The 25,074-nt window shown below is 37.2% G+C and overlaps 2 protein-coding genes and 1 long non-coding RNA gene across 6 annotated transcripts in view; 2 read left to right on the top strand and 1 right to left on the bottom strand.

The window, feature by feature from the left end:
• Positions 1-9,664, top strand: part of dock9b (dedicator of cytokinesis 9b) — a 68,384-nt gene extending 58,720 nt beyond the window's left edge. For all 4 annotated transcript variants that reach the window (XM_053637190.1, XM_053637189.1, XM_053637188.1 and 1 more), the window contains 6 exons: positions 2,437-2,583; positions 4,151-4,361; positions 6,949-7,139; positions 7,224-7,324; positions 7,509-7,647; positions 8,878-9,664. In XM_053637190.1, the coding sequence (XP_053493165.1) occupies positions 2,437-2,583; positions 4,151-4,361; positions 6,949-7,139; positions 7,224-7,324; positions 7,509-7,647; positions 8,878-8,991 (903 nt within the window). In that variant the 3' untranslated portion in view covers positions 8,992-9,664. The remainder of the gene's footprint in view (positions 1-2,436; positions 2,584-4,150; positions 4,362-6,948; positions 7,140-7,223; positions 7,325-7,508; positions 7,648-8,877) is intronic.
• Positions 9,665-11,257: 1,593 nt separating this feature from the next.
• LOC128615256 (uncharacterized) lies at positions 11,258-14,075 on the bottom strand. The gene is made up of 4 exons (XR_008387168.1): positions 12,952-14,075; positions 12,728-12,828; positions 12,291-12,493; positions 11,258-11,977 (listed from the first exon to the last, which is right to left on the bottom strand). It is a non-coding gene; the product is annotated as an uncharacterized LOC128615256 (long non-coding RNA).
• Positions 11,401-25,037, top strand: slc15a1b (solute carrier family 15 member 1b). Its single transcript, XM_053637192.1, has 23 exons — positions 11,401-11,490; positions 11,723-11,760; positions 11,851-11,935; positions 12,366-12,507; positions 13,634-13,753; positions 14,111-14,210; positions 15,026-15,116; positions 15,231-15,314; positions 15,431-15,513; positions 16,022-16,108; positions 16,435-16,524; positions 16,644-16,688; positions 16,954-16,986; positions 17,106-17,194; positions 17,297-17,378; positions 18,620-18,736; positions 19,831-19,959; positions 21,325-21,371; positions 21,517-21,624; positions 21,760-21,874; positions 22,928-23,065; positions 23,154-23,261; positions 24,255-25,037. The coding sequence occupies exons 1-23, from the start codon at positions 11,484-11,486 to the stop codon at positions 24,480-24,482; spliced, it is 2,166 nt and encodes a 721-aa protein (XP_053493167.1). The 5' UTR covers positions 11,401-11,483; the 3' UTR covers positions 24,483-25,037.
• Positions 25,038-25,074: the final 37 nt, after the last annotated feature.

Genomic DNA, 25,074 nt, shown 5'->3' with positions numbered 1-25,074 from the left:
GTCCATAGGACCTTTATTTGGGATCTTGGTTTTAAATGACATTTGATGCTGCATTAAATAGAAAACTTTATTATACATATTTGCATGAGGTCACATGCAAACACAATGTGATTTAGTGAAATAAAATGCACGTTACGTTCATTTCTTTTGTAGTATGCATGAGAATGAAGTTCCATGTCTGCATGGTTGCTTTACTAAAAGCTTGTGTATGATTTTTCGGGTTTTGGGTTTAATCAGATCTTCTCTACTTTCTCTTTTCTTTCCATAAGGCTGCGGTAAGTGGTGCTGCAGGAACTGCTTCTGTGTGTCTGTGTGTGTGTGTGTGTGTGTGTGTGTGACTCACATTCAGCGCTGTTTTTGTTAATGAGGCCATCTCTGGCCTCCCTGCTCACCTTCTCAAAAAAGCCTAGCTTCTCTTTGTGCTGATGTCTTTCATAACTCGTCATAATGCACTTATGATGCAAGCTCACTCGTTTGTAGCCGCTCGGCGTTCACTCGACTTTAAAAATGGAAACTCTCTCACGCTCACGCTCACGCTTGCAGCCGCCATCATTAAAAAGCCGGGCTACCGCTTTAATGTACACTCCAGCTGAGCCAGTAATGCTTTATGTTTTATGACCCATGAAACCACTCTGCTGTTGACTCCAGAGAGGTTATGTATATAGTGAAAGTGCTCTCTTTAATCCCCATTAGTGCTTCTGAAAGCTTGCGCTGGTGCATAATGTATTGCAGAGAGACAGAAGCGTGAGGTCGGAGCGACCTACAGCACGCAGCGGAACCATAAACTAGACGCTTTTCCAGGAACATGGCGAGAAACTGTGGTGCTGGGAAACCAACAAGTGTTAGATCAAGCAGGGTTTCATTTTAAGACAGGTTAAGACGGGTTGTACCGTTTCATTTTAAACTTGGATTAACAAATCGGATATCACGGGGATGGGCAAAATCCCTCTGAATCTCCAGTGTGCCTCCTAGTCCCTGTTTTGGCTGCCTGGACACCTAATTAACATAATATAATAACATATGGCAAGCTAGTTAGCTAGTTAAATGCATGACACACAAATGACATGACAAAAGCATCCGATGTCAACAAGTCTGAGAACACTAGTGAAAACGCTTCTCTTTGGCATGCTTTTTCAATTTAAAGTGCACCTATTATGGATTTTCTAATATTACCTTTCATGTAGCGTGTTATAGAGCTGTTTGTGAAAGTAAAAAGTCTGCAAAGTTTCAAAATCAAAGCGCACGACAAATGGAGTTATTGAATCCCAAAAGAAGGAAGCGATTCTGAACAGCTGAAATGAGTCGTTAGTGATTCCAGACTTACTTCCTGTACTAACCTACGTAGGTTTGTAACAAAAAGCCCCGCCTCTGGTCTTCATCGGCTGCTCGCTGACAGACGGAGCCGAAACTCGTTATGGTAGTGGGCGTTTCCTTTTTGAAACACTCTGACAGCGGTAGACCAATCACAACAGACTGGGACATCTGACCAATCAGAGCAGAGTATGCGCTCTGAAAGGAGGAGTTTAGAATGAATCCTTTAGAACGGATCATTTAGTGAGTCGTTTGTGACACTGGGGGGAAAATGTAATGCTGCAGCACATCACGAGCTTTATGAAACGAAATTATGAGCACATTAAAGTGTTTTTGACCTTGGATGCATGTAAATCTATTGTATGAGACCTCTAAAATAAAATTAGGCACGTTTCAAAACCATAATAGGTGCGCTTTAACACAAACTCAGGGAGACTCGCATCTCCAATTTCCAATTTAAAAACAAAACCCCAGATTTTCAATGTGGTCTCAGACTTTTGGACCCTCACCGTATGTCTAACCGCAAATGACCGGGTTTACTAGAACCGTACGCGCTAAACTTTATTTTGCGTGCATTTCACATTACTGATTCCGAAAACATCTGTGCACAATAATGAATCCACCGAGCAAAAACTGATGTAATGTATAGTGTAGTAGGCGATTGAACTCGAGAACGATTATGGTTCTGAATTATGAATGATGGTTAAAATGGAATCCTGAGTCAGTTGCATCTGGATGATTGAACTTTCACATGAATTCAGCCAGAATTCTTGTTTTAACCCAAAGTACAACCCAGAGTACAGCTTGAGTACCAGAGCTGATAAACAGAAAGATCTCAGATGTTCTCAAATTTCTCAGATCAGTCTTAATCAGCTCAGCTTTCAGCATTTTCATGTGCCTCCTTTTGCTTTGATTTCGATGTGAAAGGGCTCTGACACACCAAGCCAACTCTTCGGCTGCTTTCACACTAGGTGTACTGGGTAGTTATATTAAAAATCTCTTCTGATCCTGTCGACTCTGATTAGCAGTCTCTGGAGCAGGTTATTCAGCGTTGGCTTGGTGTGTCACGGCTCTAACGCGTCTCCAGAGTGACTGAACAAACCCTGGTAAAACTGTCATGTTTAGGGTTTCTTTGAAGACGAAGATGGGAAGGAGTATATCTATAAGGAACCCAAGTTCACCCCTCTGTCTGAGATCTCACAACGCTTGCATAAGCTCTACTCTGACAAGTTCGGCCAGGAGAACGTCAAAATGATCCAGGACTCTGGCAGGGTAAGATCATACACGAAATGTGTTCACCTCAGAGTGTCTGCAGGTCTTTAAAAAATGGCACGCAGCGTGAACGCGATCGCTCCGACAGCCACATACGGCATACTGTATGAAGCAGTCTCACAAAGCGATCTCATTTACATTCATTAATTTCTTAGTTACATTTTTTTCATCCAAAGCACCTAACAAGCAGAGGTGGAAAGTTCTCAGTTTAGTACTTGTACTAATAAGCATTTAGAACTTAAAGATAGTTGTTACAAATATCCGACTCTTTTTTTTTTCTTTTAGTCAGTTTCAGATGCATGTTATTGACTATCCATATTTATAACTTTGGAGCAAATCCACAGTCATGTTCATGGATACCACACCTCATCAGGAATAATACTCTATGTGTTAAAGGAAAATATTCAGCAAAATTACACCTGCATTGATTATTCATCCTATGACAGCATGCCCTGAAGTGTTTTACTCCTCTTGTGCCACATCAATTTGCCACTTTTTACAATGTTTTATTTTATTAAACAGCGACATGTCACACTTTTTATCCATTTATAATTACACTTAATGTGAAACATCTATGACACAAGTTCGTTCGTGTTCTCGCTTACATTATAGCAGCTATAAACAGTCGTTCCCTCACCAGCCTTGCTTTATTTATTTATTTATTTTTGATGTTAAAAAGAAAAATTGGCAGCTTGTCATGTTACAGACAAATTGCTCATGATTACCTCCCCTGGCCTGTGGCAGAAAATCTGTGATAAATGTTTGTGATAAATTTGTGGGTACCAAATCAGTAGATTTTACTGAATGTAATATATTGGAATGGAAGCCTCAGATCTCAGCTCTGGAGTATGAGAGAATGAAACTGAGTGCACTCCTGTGTTAGTCTTCACCTCCCTAACACGCATTGCGAATTTGGTAAAAATCAGAGAATGCTGAGTTTTTCACCAAAAAATCCACAAAGGACTTCTTTTTTTTTTTTTTTTTAGAAAAATATGATGTTCTCCTATTTTCACCAAATTTGCAGTGTGCATTAGAGAGGTGAAGACTAACTCAGGAGTGCACTCGGTTTTGTCCTATCACTCTCCAGAGCTGAGATACGAGTGCTTAAGTATGTTAGACTTGTCTCTAAAGTATGATATTTTTGCCACTTTTACTGTAGTCAGTTTTAAATGCCGTTGAATGCAAAGGTTTGTGCCTTTCATGCTTTCTGTGTGGAAAAGCGAGGAAAAACTACAATTTGACGATGTGTGAAAGCATAGATCATGAGCCTACACGTGATTAGAAAATATTTATATTGCATTAAGAAAAAGCTATTGCAAACCTTTGAATATCTCAATCGCAAAAGGTTAAACTTACACCAGATAATTGTGTCCAGTAAATGATTCAAACTATTCTACACCACAACAATGTGATAAACCAATCTAAAAAATCAGCAAAAAAAAGTATCACTCAGAAGTATTTGTACTGTAAGTAATGTAGCTCCTCACATGGGGCACCAAAATGTAGGTAAAATGCCTGAAATAGATATAGCTATAACGTATTCCCTCTGTTTACCCCTGTTGCTTAGGTGAACCCTAAGGACCTGGAGGCCAAGTTCGCCTACATCCAGGTGACACACGTGACCCCCTATCTGGAGGAGAAGGAGCTGGAGGAGAGACGCACTGACTTCGAGAGGAACCACAACATCCGCCGGTTCGTCTTCGAGACACCATTCACCGAGTGCGGAAAGAGGCACGGGGGCGTGGACGAGCAGTGCAAGCGCAGAACTGTCCTCACCAGTGAGTTGGCCTAATCGCTGTTCCTGACAACTCTTACTTCAATATTCAGGATCCATTCAGGTCTAAACTGAAATCTTCGATCGTACGTTTAGGTGTGAAATTGGTTTAGCAGGTAATTGGTTGAGTTTGATAAACAAATAAGCAATGGGAGATATCACAACCAATCAGATATCACTGTGCTTAGTTTTTCAAGTGAAAATATGTCATTGAATTACCAAAACAATATATAATATATATAAAAATAATACTGTATACTGCTTTCATTACATAGATTTATTCATCTGCTGTTCAAAGTGCTTTATCCTGGTCAGGGTCTGGGTGGATCTGTGGCCTGTCCTTGGAACACTGGGTGTGAGCCAGGAATACACCTTGGATGGGACACACCCACACATTCACACACTCATACACACTTAAAGCAATTTAGAATCACCAACAGACCTACCCTATCCAACCCGGAGCAAACCCATAAGAAGGAAACTTAGATTATAGCTGCGATAACAGGAACTAACCTTTTTTTAACTATAAACAGTGATAACAGGAACTAACTTATTTAACTATAAACAGTGATAACAGGAACTAACTTATTTAACTAAAGACAGTGATAACAGGAACTAACTTATTTAACTATAAACAGTGATAACAGGAACTAACTTATTTAACTAAAGACAGTGATAACAGGAACTAACTTATTTAACTAAAGACAGTGATAACAGGAACTAACTTATTTAACTATAAACAGTGATAACAAGAACTAACTTATTTAACTATAAACAGTGATAACAGGAACTAACTTATTTAACTAAAGACAGTGATAACAGGAACTAACTTATTTAACTAAAGACAGTGATAACAGGAACTAACTTATTTAACTATAAACAGTGATAACAGGAACTAACTTATTTAACTATAAACAGTGATAACAAGAACTAACTTATTTAACTAAAGACAGTGATAACAGGAACTAACTTATTTAACTATAAACAGTGATAACAAGAACTAACTTATTTAACTATAAACAGTGATAACAGGAACTAACTTATTTAACTATAAACAGTGATAACAGGAACTAACTTATTTAACTATACACAGTGATAACAGGAACTAACTTATTTAACTAAAGACAGTGATAACAGGAACTAACTTATTTCCAGAACGTTCCAAATATTTAACTATAAACAGCTATAAAGTTGTTCTTTAATGAATAATAAATGTAATCGTTGAGAAATAAACCGCTTCGGGACATGCTGTTATTGGAAAAGTCATACTTTTTATACATTTATAGTTACCGCCTGCTAAGCCAGATTCTTCAGTGACTTCAATCTCGGTGTCCCTGAACCTTTGACCAGTTCTGATAACTAATCACATACTTAATCAAAGTCTCCAACCTTATATGATCTGGCTGTGCTTCCAGCAAAGCTTATCAATATCTGATTAGGACACCATGGTTGTGTGAATAGACGTATAGCATGGACGCCAGCGGTTCATACTGCGGTCATCATGTGACCGCTCAAAACTGAAAAACATGTTTAGGCATCTGAATTAAACCATGAGACGATCAGTGCAGTCATTATGTTTTTTTATTTTATTTTAATGAACATAGTGTAGCTCCAATGAGCATGGCTTCTCAAGTACAATTTGCTTTAAATGCAAAAGTTTACAAATAGCAATAATGCAAGCGTGATCACCTGCTTATATACATGTACACAGCTGAATCCCTAGCTTTAACAGGAAGTGTAGCACAATAGCAGGAAGTCCAGTACGATAAGCAGCACATCATGTACTTTATATCTCTCACATTCACATGACTGGAAGGTTTGTTGATAGTGTTTTTTTTCCCCTCACATGAGTTCATCTTTTCAAGAAACATTTTTACTATATTAAATAATACTACAGTACATAAAAACAACTGCAAGACCCCTTTGATTATGAAGACGTAAGTGACTCAGATTTTATGACGCAACAAGTATAAAAAGACGTTTTATTGTATAGCAGACTTTTCAGCTCCTGCTGATTCTCATTACACAGATTTGTGTATTTATGTCAAATATATTAAGAATGTATTATGTATTATGTATTCTCAGTACTTCTGTGTAAAAATGATTTAGGGGCGTGGCTACAAACTGTACGAGCTTTTATTTAATGATGTCACTAAATAAATTCCATGACTGTGGACCAATCACAGCCGAGATTACAGGAAACTTTTAATCACAGAACCTGTTATACTCAACTTTTCGTACTCTCCTTCTGTCTCACTCACTCTTTCTGTCTCCTTCTCTCTCCCCCCATTGTGTCTCTCTTCCTCCTGCATGTCTCACTATCTCCCATTGTGTCTTTTTCTCTCTAGCTGTCTCTTTCTCCTTCCTTATCTCTCTGTCCTCTTCTGTCTCTCACTCTCCTTATGTCTCTGTCTTTCCCTTTCTCTTATTCTGCCAATCTCTCTTCTTCTCTCGCTCTGTCTCTTCTCGTTTCTGTCTCTGCCTCTACCTCTCCAGCTTTGTCTTTTGTCTTTGAATCATTTGTTAAATAAATATTTATATATATTTTAAATCTAAGAAAAAAAATCTGTCTTTCTCTCTGTCTCTCTCAGCCACTCAGTGTTTCCCGTACGTGAAGAAGCGTATAGCGGTGATGTATCAGCACCACACAGATCTCAGTCCTATAGAAGTGGCCATAGACGAGATGAGCGCCAAAGTGACGGAGCTGAAAGCTCTGTGTGCAGCCGCTGAGGTGGACATGATCCATCTGCAGCTCAAACTGCAGGGCAGTATCAGTGTACAGGTATGAGTTTTACACACACACACACACACACACACACACACACATACATCAGTGAACCTAATACAGTGTTGTTTCTTTCATTAGGTAAACGCAGGACCACTTGCTTATGCGAGAGCGTTCCTCGACGATGCCTGCGCCAAAAAATACCCCGACAATAAAGTCAAACAGCTTAAAGAGGTCTTCAGGTACATGTCTCAACTTTCTGTTTCTTATACACGTCTTCTTAACTCCGTTTGAAGACCCTAGGTGCATCTAGGTCTTCTAGGGAGAAAATCACCAACATGGCCGATTCACAAGTCTCGAGATAAATCTAATCCCGTCCAAATAGGGTTACGGGACAGTGTGTGTGTGTGTGTGTTGTGTCTGTAGGCAGTTTGTGGAGGCTTGTGGCCAGGCTCTGAGTGTGAACGAGAGGCTGATAAAGGAAGATCAGCAGGAGTATCACGATGAGATGAAGGCCAGCTACAGAGACCTGACCAGAGAGCTGTCGCTTATTATGCACGAACAGGTACACACACTCAAAGACACATAAAGAGACACACACTGATTTAAAGCCACTGTAACACATAGCAAACCTTAGCCCTATTTGGACAGAATTATATTAACAAATCTACTGTTTATGTCATACTGTCATAATAACAGTAGTAGATGAATAAGACTGGAATTAATACACATGGGTTAAACTGGGATTTCGGTTTATTATTAAGTATTATAACGAGGGCATTATTGAACTCACTGCAGCTACTTTATGTTTTTAGCTTTACTCATTTCTCAACTTTGATATCAAGGATATCAAACATCTAGATTTCAGATCTGATTAGCAGGATTAATGTACACCGTTTGCTAGCTACGTGCTTTATGAGTGTATCCATCATACTGTGGATGTACAAAGTGATTATTATATTTCATAAAACTCTATTTACGTTAAACAGACATACAGTATTATGCAGTTTTGTTTAGCTCCCGATATTCAGGAAGTCCGTACAGGATTTCACAGAGTTTTTTGTGATTTTTGCAGCTAAACATACTTGACCTTGCTGTGGCTTTTTTTTTTAATTGCGATGCAACTTGCTGAGTTTTTTTTGCGGAACAAATACCTGGAATTGGCGAAATCGCAACTGCACAAAATTGTCTTTCGCAGTGATGTTTGTTGGTAAATGAGGCCTTTTAGCTTTATTTTGTGGTAATTTCTGCAAATTCCTGAAGGGACTGCTCAACATTGTGCTTTGGAATAACTTAAGATAAGGTTATAGTGGGGAAAAACAGCAAATGTTTTTGTTCTACTTATTATAATCTGCTGATTCAAATTTGAGGCATCGTTAACGTTGATAATTTAAGCGGCAACTATCAAGAAAGGATTTAAAATATAATCTTTCGATTGTGAAAATCATGAAAAAAAATTCATGGATTTGATCGATTTACATTCCTGATGTTGGATTATGGGAAATAACGTCGCGTGTTAGCATGATTTACATATATTTCATGAGGTTCGCTTTAGAAATGATTTACATTTCCATCATGTTATCCCAGCATCTCCAATCATCTCTGCACCTTGTACTGGATTGTTCAGTATCGAGAGTGTTTTAAGTGATTTAACTCTCACATTCTCCCTCTTTTTGTGCACACCTGTGCAGATGGGATGGTAACAAAACTTCTTTTACAGAACATTTGACTATTTCTAAAAAAAATCCGTTTTCCTTTAAGTTCTAAACTTTCCTGTTTCCGATTTTTTTCTCAGATCTCTGCGCTGGAAAATGGTACGAAGGGCTCGCTCTCTGATTCGCTGCACATCTTTAAGGTCATTAGTGGCAGCCCAGGTGGCTCCGCCCCCAGCTCTGCCTCCTCAGTGTGACCTTTCGAACCCTTAAAGTGGAAGACGGGAAGTAGGAAAACATAACGTAGCAGGAGGAGAGGAGCTGGGACGATGGGAATTATTGATCCGATATGGTTTTAGATAACAAAGACAAAGTTAGGGTCACGTGATTAAAACCGAAATGAAAGAAATTTAAATATTTGCTCCAACCTCTAATAGATTTTTTTCCTCTCTTAGAACCCCAATCAGGTTTTCCAAAGTTTTGAGAACACTAAACTTTTACACTTAGAATAGGAATATTAAGAAGTAAAATAGGAAAATAATCAACTGCAACTTATTCGCTTTATGACACCACTTTGTTGTTGATTATTTTCCTAGAACAGTCTCCATCTCCATCTCAGTGTCCTTTTAAAACATTTTCAGCATGAAGAGCAAAGGAGCAAACCTTGATCTGTGCAATATATGTCTTATTGTGTCTTATTTTATTATTTTATTCGTAAGTCTCTTGCCAAAGAGGGAGACGAGATGCAGCATATGTACGTTACAATTTTTAAACTTTCGTCAGGTTTGTTTATCTTTCGCGTATTCGCATTTGGTTTTGTATCCGATGCAGTTTTTATTTAATGCAATGGCACATGTTTGAATTTGAACAGTTCTGTAATATATTAATGTCTTAAAATGCCTTTTTCTTTTTAATAAAAATAAAATAATTGTGCTACAATTGTGTCTCTCAATTTTACCCTAAAAAAAAAAATATATATATATATATATATATATATATATATATATATATATATATATATATATATATCAGTTTTTCTTGATCAAAAAGTATGTATTTGCAGTGTTTGTCATATTTTAAGATCTTTTTAAACATAAAAAAATAAGTCAACCTCAATGAACTTTGTATAAATATGTTCTATAAGCATGATACCAAAATAACACTATGGCAAAGGGGGAAAAAAGCTAAATTGTGCTTTGTGCAACCATTTTATGTGGTGTGTTTATGGTGTAAATGTGCATTTTAACACTAAATTACTGTACACAACATAAAAAGTCAGCTAGCATTTTGCTAAAAAGCCTGAATTCATTGCGTGACTCTGAAGTCACAACATCAACATCATCATCACGACTTTATCCTGTTTAATTAATAACCCAATGTAGTATTGAGAAGTAAAGAAAGTTTCTTATAATTTGTGCAAATGAACCATCGAGACGTGTGTTTTTAGCACACGTTTGCACGTGCACTTTATGTAGAATGTTTGTAGATCTTATTTAGTTCTGTGTCTCATGTAGTTAGTGTGGTGTTTTATGTAGCACCATGGTCCTGGAGGAACGTTGTTTCGTTTCACTGTGTACTGTACCAGCTATATATGGTTGAAATGACAATAAAGCCACTTGAACTTGAACTTGAACAAAGAAAGTACCTGAAAACAAAGAAATGGAAGAACAAATTAGACTAAATTAAATAATATTAGACCTGAGGAAAAAAAAGCGTCATAAATGATCCCATTCAAAACTATTATGTTGTCGGATTGTTTCAGTATTAAACATATTTTTATGCACATTTTTTGTCGCGTGTAACAATGAAGAAACATCCTTAAGATCCAGATCTCGTTAAATTGATTGTTGTCTCATGGTGTACCTCGAATTACCGCCATCTCTCAGTTGTAGTCGAGATGTTTGGCCATGTATGAAGGACGAGTCCGGTGTTTGATTAGATATCCAGCATTACGGTTAAACAATGTACAGGTGTATATCTTAATGAACCTGGCATGAGTTTATATCCATGTGTAAACACTTTTCCATAAACACAGCCTTCTTTAATAGAGATTACAAATGGACAAATCTATGTACAGCAATATACAGTGCTTTACAAGTTTGCACACACTTATAACCAACAAGACGTTTAACACCATTAACACAATCATAAAGGAAATAAAACGATATTAATAAATTGAGGCACAGTGAAATAAATTGACTAGAGCATGCCAACCGGCTCGAACATAATAAACATAACTGCTGATTGGGACTCTTGCTGTAATACTTAAGCTGTATGTTGTAACTGTCATTGTCATAGAGGCCCGTTTTTTTTTCTTTTTTTCCCACCAGAAAGCGAGGGGGGGGGGGGACTTTTGCACTCAAGTGTAAAAATGTATTCATTAGCCCAACAGCTGATATCACATGTTCCTCTCTTCACGATGTAATAACAAGTGATCTATCAGTCGACCCCCCCCCCCGCCCCCCGCCCCCCGCCCCCCGCCCTACACACAAACACACACACACACACACAAACACACACACACACACACACACAGATGTTCTGAGCCATAAATGGGGTCCACAGTCCACAGTCCTCTCTGCCTGATTAGGATTTATGATGCAGGTTATATATAAAACCCCACTACCTGCTTCCCCAGGTGCTCAGACCACAGGAGGTGTGTGTGTGTGTGTGAGAGAGAGAGAGAGAGAGTGTGTGAGAGGTGTAATAAAGGATATCCCTCAGTGAGGAGTAAGAGACAACAGGAAACATGGCAGGTGAGTGGTCCAGGTGACAAACTACAGCATAAAGGCTTGGATTGACTATCTTCAACTTAAATTTTATCAGTTAAGCATGATGTTCTTTATTAAAATTGTTTCATTGTGTTAGCCTATCTTTGTGTCAGTATTCATTCTATTCTATTTGAACTGAATGTGCCCATTTACATTAGTAGGTCCAGTCTGAAATGTCCAATCTGAAAATCTGAACACACTTTATCTTACTTTATAGACAATGAGCAGAGAAAAGAGAAGCAGACCAAATCCAAGGTGAAATAAAAAAATTTTAAAGAACCAATACCGTGTACTGTATTATGTCTTAGAGAATTGAATTGAATTATTATTTTTGCCCGTGAACAGACGGAGTGCTGTGGCTACCCTCTCAGCATCTTCTTCATCGTCGTGAATGAGTTCTGCGAACGCTTTTCCTACTATGGCATGCGAGGTAAGTTCAGAAAAAAACTTGGAGTTGCATCCTGCATGAATTCTGTAGGAAATATATATTTAACAATTTATTAAACTAAAAAAATTTAAATTGCAAGAAGTAATAAAATGTGAATGTGAAAAAGAGCAAAAAAGAAAAGAAAAGAAAAAACATCAAAGTCTAAGAGATTGGAGGCGTTTATAAAGGCTAACGAGAAGTTATTAGACATTTGCATGTCTGTTGTGTAGAATAATTAAGGAATGAACGCACTAAATATTTGTCAAAGTGTGTACAAACTTTTGCACTCCTCAGTATTTCACCTTTTTTTCAACTTGAATATCAGTTCACCATCCTGCCTCCTTTCATCTATTCTCACCTTTCTTCTCCCCTACTCTCTCTCTCTCTCTCTCTCTCTCTCTCTCTCTCTCTCTCTCTCTCTCTCCATCTGCAGCCGTGTTGGTGCTGTATTTCCGTTATTTCCTGCGTTGGGATGATGACTTGGCCACCACTATCTACCACACCTTCGTGGCTCTGTGCTACCTCACGCCCATCCTGGGAGCCATCATAGCCGATTCCTGGCTGGGAAAGTTTAAGTGAGTGAGAGGACATGTAACTAATATTTATCCAGCACTGAGCAAAATATATACGGTATATAAGCTTTGTGGCCAGTTCTTCATCAGTATGGTGGAGAAATGAACAGATACCAGGATTGTTAAACTCAAAGTCTAACTATATACTACAATGAAATAAAATGTTTGTTTTTTTAAAAAAAAAAATGCTATACAAATAGTATTTAGAATGTTTGCCCCACACCTCCATGGCTGGGGGTTCGAATTCCATCTCCGTCCTGTGTGTGCAGAGTTTGCATGCTCTCCCGACTCTTCGGGGGTTTCCTCCGTGTACTCCGTTTTCCTCTGCAGTACAAAGACATGTGCTGTAGGCTGATTGGCATCACTAACTTGTCTGTAGTGTGTGAGTGTGTGTGTGTGATTGTTCCCTGAGATGAGTCTGCACCCCATCCAGGGTGTGTTCCCCACCTTGTGCTCCGAGTTCCCTGGGATAGGCTCCAGGCTCACTACGACCCCATAGACTATAAATAAAATATACTAAAATGAAGTAAAAAATGACACCTAAATTAATTAAACTAATAAAGAACGGCAAATTAAATTCTTTATAACATAAAACAGTAGTGTGAGGTTTTTTTTGCAACTTGCAAGAAGTATGGGAAAAAGTCACATTATATATTTTTATTTATTTATTTATTTATTTATTCTGTATAACTTTATAAACCCCTTTGAAATATTCCCTCATTTTATAAACTGTTCTGAAAAGACTCTCATGGACAATAACAGGATCCATTTTTATTTTATTTGAACATAACTGCATTTTCATATTCAATTTATAATCCCTCAGTGTGTCCCCAGACCTAAAATCACTAAACCTAAAACCATGTAAATAAAAAGCTAAATAAAAATATCTCTAAATAAATAAATAAATAAATAAATAAATAAATAAAAGAAAGTAGCAAAATTGCACTAAAAGCTTATTAAACTTAAACTGAATTTCAAAAGATTTTATAAATAAAAGCAAAAAAATTATACTGACCTCTCTCTATCGCTCTCTCTCTCTTTCGCTCTCTCTCTCACTCTTGGTCTCTCTCCCTCTCTTTCGCTCTCTCTCTCTCTCTCTCTCTCTCTCTCTCTCTCTCTCTCTCTCCAGGACAATAGTGTATCTCTCCATCGTGTACACTGTCGGACAAGGCGTCATGGCCATCAGCGCTGTCCATGACATGACAGACTCCAACCAGGACGGCACTCCTGACAACATGACCCTCCACGTGTGAGTTATTAAACATGTAAACAACCTGATCCCTATTCGGTCAGGATTGGATTTCCATTGGGACATGGCGGAATTTTATGTCATTTAAGATCTGCCTCTTTACTGTTTTTCTCCCACTTCCACTGAGAAAATTTCAAATCAAATTATGGACTGCTAATTGATCATTTTTGTCTGACTGGAATCGACACGTCTGTGATTTCGCAGGTAGATGCTGCCTCTGAGTCTTTTGACCCCGTCTACTCGCCATATTTAATCACTTAGAGCACTTCCTGAATTGTGAAAAGATGAATGCTTTGTTCGTACACTGCACATATCAGTACGTTCTTACTCAAAATTCCGGTTTGTGTTTGAATTCAGTGCTTTGTCCATGGTGGGTCTGCTTCTTATTGCTTTGGGGACGGGAGGCATCAAACCCTGCGTAGCTGCCTTTGGAGGGGATCAGTTTCAGGACCATCAGGTTTGTGAGCTCTCATAACTGCACACTTTTCATATTAGTTATTAGTAATCAGTATTATACCACAGCAATTTCTTCCAGTGATTACAATTTTTAAAAAATGAAATAACATACATTTGTGGCTCCATTTAATGTTGCCAAGGTTAGTTCCTGTTCTCACTTACCTTAGAGCAGCTATAAACGTTTGTTCCATCTCTCTCATGAAATTAATAAGACAAAACACACACACATACATACACACACACAGCTTGTCCACAAAAAACCGTAAATTCCTCTGTCCTTTGCTGCCTTACTGCTGACACTGGAGACTCCTTCCATAAATGTCTCCTTACAGAAAACTTCACCATATCAACGATTACACAAACCTGTTTATTTTAGTGGAGCGTCCACCATACACATCCCTGTGAATGAGCTGTTACTATAGAAACGATAACTTAGCGCATTAATACAGCACTACTGAATTGTCACAGCGCTGTGGTATGATAAGGAGTTAAACGTCACATAAACACACGAATTAGAGCACTTTAAACCCGGAAGCTGAAGTCGGCATTATGGATTCGAAAAAAGCACGATTTATTACAGTACTTTGCACCAATTAGTCATTATCAGAGCGCAAGTTTCGTGTAATAAAGATTAAATACCGCATATGGAGGATTATTGATAAGTATTGCACACTGATCATTACCGAGACATAACACGCACCGTCATAAATCCATTACACCATAAAACTCTGTTGAAGTCTAAAAAAACTCAATTTACAGTTTCAGTGCTTTAAAAATCAGCTGTAACTGTTGTTGTTGTTGTTTTTTTAAATCCAGGAGAAGCAGAGAAGCACCTTCTTTTCCATCTTCTACCTCTCAATCAACGCTGGCAGTCTGCTCTCCACCGTCATCACACCAATCCTCAGAGGTGTGTACAGTATGTGTGTGTATGTATACAGTATGTGTGTGTGTTTTAAAAAGCCAGGATTTGTGATCACATGAACCCAAAGGTTGATCTCCTTCCTGCTTGTCTTTGCTACAGCTCAGGAGTGTGGCATGAACTCGCAGCAGAAATGTTATCCTCTGGCGTTCGGCGTCCCTGCGGCTCTCATGGCTGTCGCTCTTGGTAAGGGCACTCGGTTTATAATGAAGCTGTTAGACACAGTGGGGTGCTTTTAACCGTAGCTTCGTCTCGCTCTCTCTCTCGTGTGTGTGTGTGTGTGTGTGTGTGTGTGTGTGTAGTGGTGTTCATTGCGGGCAGCAGCATGTACATCAAAGCTGCACCCAAAGGCAACATAATGCTGGAGGTGTGCAAGTGCATTGGGGTGAGTCTTAAAGTAGTATTAAAGTACAAATAGTCCGGCACTAATCTCTATCCACCATATCATAACGCGAATTTACAACTACTCCACCGTTACACTCTAACAATAAAGAGAAAGTCTTGCTGTACTAAACCTGGTTTTTATCCAACATTTGATCTTCTAAAGCAATACAGAAAAAAAAAAATAGTTCTGGAAACTTCCGTGAAGGTTTTGTCATATTCATGCACCGTCACAGATACACAAACCACGAAATTCCTCTCTGAAAGAATGCAATGATACATATTTCAAGCTTCATAAAGTTTGCAAACAACTTTAACTTTAACAAGTGCCCTTAGACTTTCCAAGTATACTGTCTTACTGTTGTTTTCTTATTGTTTTGGAGTATTTCTTTTTTTAAATAATCACCTGTGTTAAGAAATAAAAGATTAAAGGTGTAGTTTGTAGCATTTTAGAGCTAACGCTACTTTATTCGAAACATAATAATGCTAAGTCTGTCACGTCTCCATCTCAGTTTGCCGTTAAGAATCGCTTTAAGCACCGCAGTAGCAGCTATCCCAAGAGAGAGCACTGGATGGACTGGGCTGAAGAGAAATATGACGTATGTACAGTAACTAACACACACACATATCAACTTCACACCTTCCATCAACTTAATTCTTACAGGAGCTAATTAATGCTAAGTCTAGCCCTAAATCTAACCCTGAACCTAACCTCAGTAACCAAAAGGAAATCCTTTGGCTCCTTTAGTCCTTTTTTTTTTTTTTAATAAAAGTTGTTTTTTTGTGTGAGGACACGACACATTTTGAGGACATTTTGGTCCTCACTAATAGCTAAATCCACTCTTCAGAGCTACTAATGAAAAACAACATGTCCTGCATGAAAAGTCCTGAACTTAAATTACAATTCACTTTTTTATTTATCCAGAAACTGCTGATTGCTCAGGTGAAGATGGTGCTGAAGGTTCTGTTCCTCTACATCCCATTACCCATGTTCTGGGCTCTGTTCGATCAGCAGGTCAGAGCACGTGCACACACACACACACACACACACACACACACACATACACACACACACACATTAGAGTTTTATAGTACATGTACATGTTTTAATGAAATTATCTTCTGTGTGTGCAGGGCTCTCGCTGGACTCTGCAGGCCACCACGATGAACGGCAACTTCGTAAGTCACTCTTAAGTACTGACGTGAGAATTTTTTAAATATAAATAATGCATGTTTTAAAAAGGGAAATTTGTGCCTCCGTAATCAACACTGAAAAAAAGAAAACAATTTAGTAGTTTCAATCATGTAAGTGGAAAAATCCAGACAGTAAAATGATTATTAACACTTATTAATGCAGGATTTACCTTGTTATTAAATAAATAAAACATCATAATAATATGTTAAATAAATAAATAATGAGAATTTTTTTGCTTTTTCTCCTCAGGGTTTCTTCACCGTCCAGCCAGATCAGATGCAGGTAAAGATGTTCACTGATATTATTATAGTATATGCATTTGTAGTCTAAATCCTATATAAACATTTAAAGTGATATAAAGGTATAGATAATCTCAGAATGCCTGACCTCATTTCTTGCAGACTGTGAACCCCATCCTGATCCTGGTGATGGTCCCCATCGTGGACAGCCTCGTCTATCCTCTTATAAAGAAATGTGGTCTGAACTTCACGTGAGTATTTTTTGGGAGAATCAGCCTCTCCTTCACACCACTAAGCTCAAAATGCTAGATGGATTGGTTCATAATTGTGGATTCTTGTTGGGACTGTGACAGGCCTCTGAAAAAGATGACCGTGGGTATGTTTCTGGCGGCATTAGCGTTTGTGGCAGCGGCTCTGGTGCAGATTCAGATCGATGTGAGTGCACACACATGCACACTAAAAACGTGTAATACAGTGACATTATCTGTTTAGTGGTTGAAATGTTCATATCTATATCTGGATTTCAGTTTAAACCTGAAGTGACCATGGCCTAAACCAGAAGTATTTTTTTTTTACCACTATGCCTGCAGAAACACTGGAAAAACTCATTCACTGCACGTATATACCTGTATATTGTATTGAGGTTAATATATTGGAAATGAGATGCTCAGATCTCTGCTGGGACGTATCTAAGTGCACTCCTGTGTTAGTCTTGACCTTCCTAACTCATGGTGTGAATTTGGTGAAAATCGGAGAACATTAAATTTTTCACCCAAAAAAACCCACAATTTTTTGGGGGTGAAAAAATTTGACGTTCTCAGATTTTCACCAAATTCACATTGTACATTAGGGCAGTCACGACTAACACAGAAGTGCACTTAGTTTCATTGTATCACCCTTCCACAGTGGAGATATATTACAATATATTATAGCATAGTCTTGTGTAGTGTAGTGTAGCACGGCATAGTGCTATACAGTACAGTATAGTATAGTTTAGTATAGTAGGGAGATTAAATACTTATAACCAATAAAATTGGTATACTTTAGCATAGCAAATTATACTACAGTAAGTTATAGAATAGTATGATATAGTAGATAAAATTGTTATGATAGTACTGTCGGTAAAATAGCTACAATATACTTTAATGCAGTATAGTAAATAAAATAGTTATATGTAAATACAAACTTGTGCACTACATGTGTATTTTAACTGATATCGACCATTAAAATGTGTCGATTTTCATTTTTACATTTACACATTTAATAAAGCTCTGGAGAGTGATGGGACAAAACTAAGTGCACTCCCGTGCCAGTCTTCACCTCCCTAACTCGTGCTGTGAATTTGGTGAAAATCAGAGAAGGTTGAATTTTTCGGCCAAAAAAACCCCACAAAGATTTTTGTAGGTGAAAAATTTGACGTTGTCAGATTTTCATCCAATTCACATTGTGCGCTAGGGAGGACGAGACTAATATAGGAGTGCACTTGGTTTCATTCTATAACCCTCCAAAGCTGAGATATAATGGGTTTTATACAAATATGTTTAGATGTTATCGGTTCATCCCAAATAATGTGTTTGTTTACATCCCTACTGTACAAACTGCGTCAGGTTACAGTATGTGGCAGAGTAATGTGTCATGTTCTGTGTTTTGACACCCAGTTCTCTCATATTTCACAGCAAACACTTCCTTCATTCCCCTCTTCATCTGAAGCTCAGGTGAAGTTCATAAACCTGGAGAACAGCACGTTGAGTATATCTGTGAATAGACAACCAGAAGAAATTCAGGCTTTCCAGGTATCTGCTCTTTCTACTCCTTCACCACCTCATGATATCTAAGTTTACAATTCATGCGTGTATACACAGTAACACACATTATCAACATTAGAGTTCATCAGATTTCTGCTCTGATACATGCTCTGTTTATGCACTGAGGATTTAAACCTTTTAGAGTGATTCATGAAGACACTTTTTGTAATATCTGCTAAAGTTCATACCCCCCCACCCCAAAAAAAAATCTTTAATTTCTTTAATGCTAGCCAGCTAGCTAACATGAGCTGAATGTATATTTGAGAAGAATTTGATGTCATATTCATAAATGTTCAATGTTATTTGTATGGCTTATTTATGAGTATGGCTTAAACATTCTGTCAGAAATTCTAATCAGGCTACTAGTTAATGTTAGCCATCTAGCTAACATTAACTAGTAGCCTGATTAGAATTTCTGACAGAATGTTTAAGCCATACTCATAAATATTTTCAATCTCAATGCTAACATTAGCCTAATAAATAAATCTTACTAGCGTGATTGAAAATCTGAAAGGATCTTTAAACCATGCTCATGAAAAAGTCATGATCTCTAACACTAGCTTGCTAAATAACATGAAGTAGTTGAACAGAATTTCTGACAGGATTTCGATCATTTTATCAGAATGTTTATAAGCTCAACGCTAGCACTTGCCCACAACCTAAAATTAACTAGCCTGACAGAATTTCTGACAGGATTTTTAGTTCATATTCATAAATGTTCATGATGTCCATGCTAACACTAACCAGCTAGCTTACACTAACTAGCCTGAGTTGAAGTCATCTTCATAATCTCAATGCTAACAAGCTAGATCGAATTTCTGACAGGACTTTTATGACATCGTCATTAGCTAGCATTGAGAATTTCTGACTGGGTTTTCACCACTAACAGGATATCTGAAGACAGGGTGGTTACTCAACCCCGCTTCTCACACCAGTCTTTAAAGAATGTAGACGTTAAATATGGGATACAGGAGAGATTTAGTAAAATTGAAAATAAATAAATAAATAAATAAATGTCTGTACAACTGTAAAAGGAAGAACAGTTAAAAAATAAATAAATAACATGCCCTCCGTCTTTGCAGTCGTATGGCTACATGACCCTGACCTCAGACACTATGAGCTTATCAGTCGGAAACATATCTCACGACTCACCTCTGGTGAAAGGAGATCGGCAAACTTTCCTGCTCACATCATACGGAATTCAGGCACAAGTAAGTGTGACTTACATCTTCAGATACCCTCCACAGACTATTATTATCATCATCATCATCATCATCATCATCATCATCATCATAATGCATACTTTCAGGCTAAAGCAAGATCATAAGAGGAGTGATGTGTGTAAACACAATGTCCCAAAATGCTCAAAATGTTTCTTTATGGCTGTTATAAAGACATTCAAGCTTGCGTTTCAAATTTAATATTTAAAATTGAAATCTTTTGAAGTTGTATTTTTCTATGATCACACGAAAGGAAAAAGAGTTATTAATTTATATTATATAGGCAGGAACTATATTCATGTTCTCTGACCATTCCACCTCAAATGAAAACATTTTTAAAAACAACATGGCTGCACAGGGAATTATAGCATGAACATATTTCAAATGCAATATTTATTGTCCTGCCAGCTTAGTTGTTGAGGTTTTGGGTTAAATGTTAGATTGTAAAATAAACAAATATAAATAAAATATGAAAGAACAGTAATGAAAGTAGCATGAAATAAATCTTATATACAATTTCATCATGAGTAAAATGATAATCATTTATTAGCAGTAACCTACCTTTTTTCTGTATTGCCACTTCAGTAATATCAGTACAGAATACTAAATACAATAAAAAGCAAAAGGTTTTTATTATATAGTTCAATTTGTCTAATAATTTATTAGATAAAGTATAAAACCTTATCTAACTTTTAGCTTTTTAAATAAAGATCATCCATCCATCCATTTTCTATACTGCTTATCCTTGGTGGGTCACGGGGAACCTGGAGCCTATCCCAGGGGGCATGGGGCACAAGGCGGGGTACACCCTGGACGTGATGCCAATCCATCGCAGGGCACAATCACACACTACGGACACTTTTTTTGGAAATACCAATGATTTCCAATGAAATGATTGGGGGAGGAAACCGGAGTACCCGGAGGAAACCCCCAAAGCACGGGGAGAACATGTTTGAATTGTAATTCAATTTGTCTGATAATTTATTTGAATAAATATAAACCCTTGTGACACAGTTGTCTCGCTTTAAAAAAAATAAAGTAATAAAAAATGTAAAAGCAGTAAAAACGTAGAAAATAAATATACAACTTTGTAAACTATACAATTATATACACAATTTGCTTCAGCATAATTTTATACTATTATAGTTTTTATTTATTATATAATTAATAGTTTATTATAAAATATATACAGTATGTAATACGGTATGTAATGTTGGACTATCAATACTGATTAATTACAATTTTTTAAAAAGTGTTTATTAAATGAGGACAATTTTGTTGGAATTGTATTTCAGTAATAATTGATTTTTAATAATTGAATTCATGTAATAATTGCTTTTCTCGCCATGTCCTCAGGCTGATGATTTAAACACCAAACCGGAACAAGGCAATAACGGTATCAGGTCAGTGCATTGATTAGTTTCTAAATGGACATTTATGAATCTTTACTTTACTAAAATATTTACTGATTTGCAATGTGAGTATGAAGTGAATTGGTTTTCTGGAAGTGGGACATTTTTGATTGGATCTTTTTAATTTTGGGAATAGATTTGTGAATGGCAACGGCAGGACGCTGTATGTGCAGTCAGGATCTAAAAACCTGGGAGCCATTGGTCAGTTTGAGTTCTCCAACTACACTCTGTTCCCTGAGGGCAAGTGAGTACCACCAGCTTCATTTCACCTCATCATTGTTTATTTTCCTCAATAACAGCATGACACAAAGTCTTTTATTACTTATTCCTCCATATTGAAGCTTCAGGTGTGTAATTTCTCTCCTTGTGCTGATTGCAGAGCCACCTTTATCATATCGGAGAATGCGAGACTGTTGTGCCCGTACCCCATGAGTCTGGGTTTTGGGAGCTCCTACACTCTGCTCATACCGAGCACCTTTGAGTTCGGACCTGAAGTAAGTCACCAGCTGTTACAACACTACACACTGCTGCAGCTGTGGAAAAGAAAAACTTAAAGGAGTTGACAACACACAAGTTTAACATTTGCTTCATTAGTTCACCAGGTTGCCAGGTTGTTATTTTTTGTGGGTTAGAGGATTGGACGTGGGTGATATGACGAAAATATTTTATCACAGAACTTGAAGAGGTTTCTAAAGCTATGTTTCCATCTACGTATTTTTATGGAATTATGGGATATCGCTTATTTAAAAAATGCTGGATGGAAACACCAGATGCGAATAAAATCTCCAAAATGCACATAAAAACGTATGCATTCAATTTAGGTGGATAATTGTTTGATTCAATGCGCATAAACTACAATGGAAAAACATTTACGATTTTCGATCAGTTTTACCACTTTTACGATTCAGTTTCAACTCAGCTGCTTGTTTTTGTAGGTGTTGAGTTTTTAATTGTAATTATTATTTTAAAATGTTTAATCATTGCGCAATGTCTCAGAAAAGTGTTCAGTGATGTTATTAATATTATATCGTCATAATTCCCAGCCCTAGATGAATGTTTAGCATATATAAGATTTTTTATGCATAATGTAAAAGGTCTATTGCGAACTTTACACACGTGCGCTGGAAAAAATAAAGCCGTTTCAGGTCCTTGATGTTTAAAAAACAGCACGGTTTTAATACTGCGTTACTAAAAAGTTGTAGTGTACAATGTTACTTTATATGTTTGGTAATGATGGCATTTAGAACAGGGTTTGAACGAGAAGATTTTGAGATCTGGAAAGTTTTTGACTGGGTTTTGTCACACAGACCTGGCAACCCTGCACTAGAACTAATAAGCAATGCAAGCCTGTAATAAACAAAACTTGCATGACATACTGTATTAGTAACATTAACAGCTCTAAACTATTAAATCGCAGACAGTAAACATATAGCTGATCAACTCCATTTGGATGGAAAACTAAAAAAAAAAAATTAATCATGCAACATTCACTGTTCTATTACTCACACTGATCACATCCCGACGTCGTATGATTGTGTTGCGTACAGTGTGGAAGCACCATCCAGCAGATAGAAGACATCAAGCCCAACGCCATCCACATGGCCTGGCAGATCCCACAGTACTTCCTCATGACGTGCGGAGAGGTGGTGTTCTCCGTCACGGGTCTCGAGTTCTCCTACTCACAGGTACGGACGCCTAGAAATCGGTTCTGTTTCCCCACAATGCTTTAAACACCGGTGTGTCTTAATCTGCTATTCATCTGACACCACTCAGGCGCCTAAGAACATGAAGTCAGTCCTTCAAGCCGGCTGGTTGTTGACCACTGCCATGGGGAACATTATAGTGCTGATTGTAGCTGAAGTAGGACAACTTCCTGACCAGGTACGGAAATTACACTTTACCTCAACTTAACACTAATTATGATGAGAATAATAGTAATAATAAATGTTTGCTTTAACAACCGTGATTTACTGAATAGGTTAACATTAACAAACTACAAACCATAAATAAATGTTAAAGTTATATGTGTATTAAATTGTATTTTTGTTACATTTTTAACAATTAGATCAGCACACCCTAATGTTTATGCCATCTGTGACTAAAAATTGATCCTCATACATTTGTATAAATTCAATAACAGCATGTTTGTTAAGGTTGTCAGTATCTAAGCAATAATCATCATCATCATCATAATCAATAATCAAGTTGTTACAGAAGTTGGAATTTTTTTAAATAATATTTTAATAGTTAATTATTAATAATTAATATTTTATAAAAAAATGTAATAAAAAATGTAATAATATCACCACTTTGTTTGCTTAAGGTGTATTAATGCGGAATGTTCTGGATTGTTAACGTTACGAGTCATTATTACTACTAATAATAATAATGTATGTTCATGCTTATCTCACCTTTCATAGGAAGAAGCAGGTCTAAGTGTTTTTACAGGAAAATAATACAACATTTTAAAACGTTAAACCATAAAAGTGTGTTGATTCAAATGTAACAAGAAAAATAAGAATTGGCATGACTAAATGATAATGCTTTACTCAAATCCCATGTCATAAACATGTCAGGGAAGATGTAATGTGCTATGACAGGGATATAATTGTGTGTAATGTAGATGCCGTGAGCACTTTTTTATTTTTGTGAATTTTTGCTGAGTCCTCGCTGGTTATTATACAATAATGATTTCATATAAATGAATAACTTCATGGAAATTGTTCTACTATATGGTAATTATAAATATTAGATTCTAACTGGCTGGAAGACTCTCAGTTCAGTGTATTTGGTGGCATTCCAGTGTTTTGTGTGCATTAGTGTATGTCGAATTATAACCTATAAAACATAATTAACTGTGTGTTTGATCCACAGTGGGCCGAATACGTGCTGTTTGCAGCACTCCTGATGTGTGTGTGTGTCATCTTCTCCATCATGGCTTACTACTACACCTACATTGACCCGGACGAGATCGAGGCCCAGTTTTCCGAGCATGACCCCGACAACAAGGAGAAGAAGCAGCTGGAGATGAAGACGGACGCAGTGTACACCTCAAACGACGAGAAACCGAATCCAAACGATATAAAAATGACCAAGATCTGAACGTCATACACAGGTTCCTAATCCTGCAGAGGAAAAGAAATTATCGCAGACTTTTAAATTCCCTGAAAAGCCAGGATAGTTCTAAGCAGAGGCTTGAGGACAAACCCAGAGGAAGTGTGTTGGACTGTTGGTGGTGGTGGAGAGTCGGCATCCAATTTGTGGGAAGATGTTGAGCGATGTACAAACCCAGCACCTTACTCAAATTTCCACAAAATAATAAAAAACAAAAGGGTGGAACAGTCCACACATATTGTTCCATCTAAATTCAGTATCCTGAGGTAATTTAAATGTAATATTCTGAATTATTTCCACATACAATCCTGTTTTTTGAGGGTTTTTAAAATATAATTTGTATTTAAAAAAAAAACAAAAAATATATCATCATGGAAAAATGCACCTAGTTTAACATTTGTATTTAATGTATAAGTATATATTTTGTAGCATGACTTTTTTGTACATAAAGTTAACGTTAATGCGATAATGTGTGTTCATTGTAAAATGGTAAACCTTGATCGACTATCAATCGAGTACTTCAGTAAAGAACTTTCTTTCATACTCTTGTCTATTTCAGTCGAAAGGCATTCCTTTAAAA

Source organism: Ictalurus furcatus, chromosome 12, assembly GCF_023375685.1.
Source record: "Ictalurus furcatus strain D&B chromosome 12, Billie_1.0, whole genome shotgun sequence".
NCBI lineage: Eukaryota > Metazoa > Chordata > Actinopteri > Siluriformes > Ictaluridae > Ictalurus > Ictalurus furcatus.
The sequence above is the reverse complement of the archived record's forward strand: the minus strand, read 5'-3'. Positions and strand labels throughout refer to the sequence as shown.

Coding starts and splice junctions, on each gene's coding strand:
- slc15a1b (XM_053637192.1), top strand. Junction 16,525..16,643: donor GGGCTCTGTTCGATCAGCAG/GTCAGAGCACGT, acceptor CTGTGTGTGCAG/GGCTCTCGCTGGACTCTGCA. Junction 23,066..23,153: donor TCGAGTTCTCCTACTCACAG/GTACGGACGCCT, acceptor GACACCACTCAG/GCGCCTAAGAACATGAAGTC.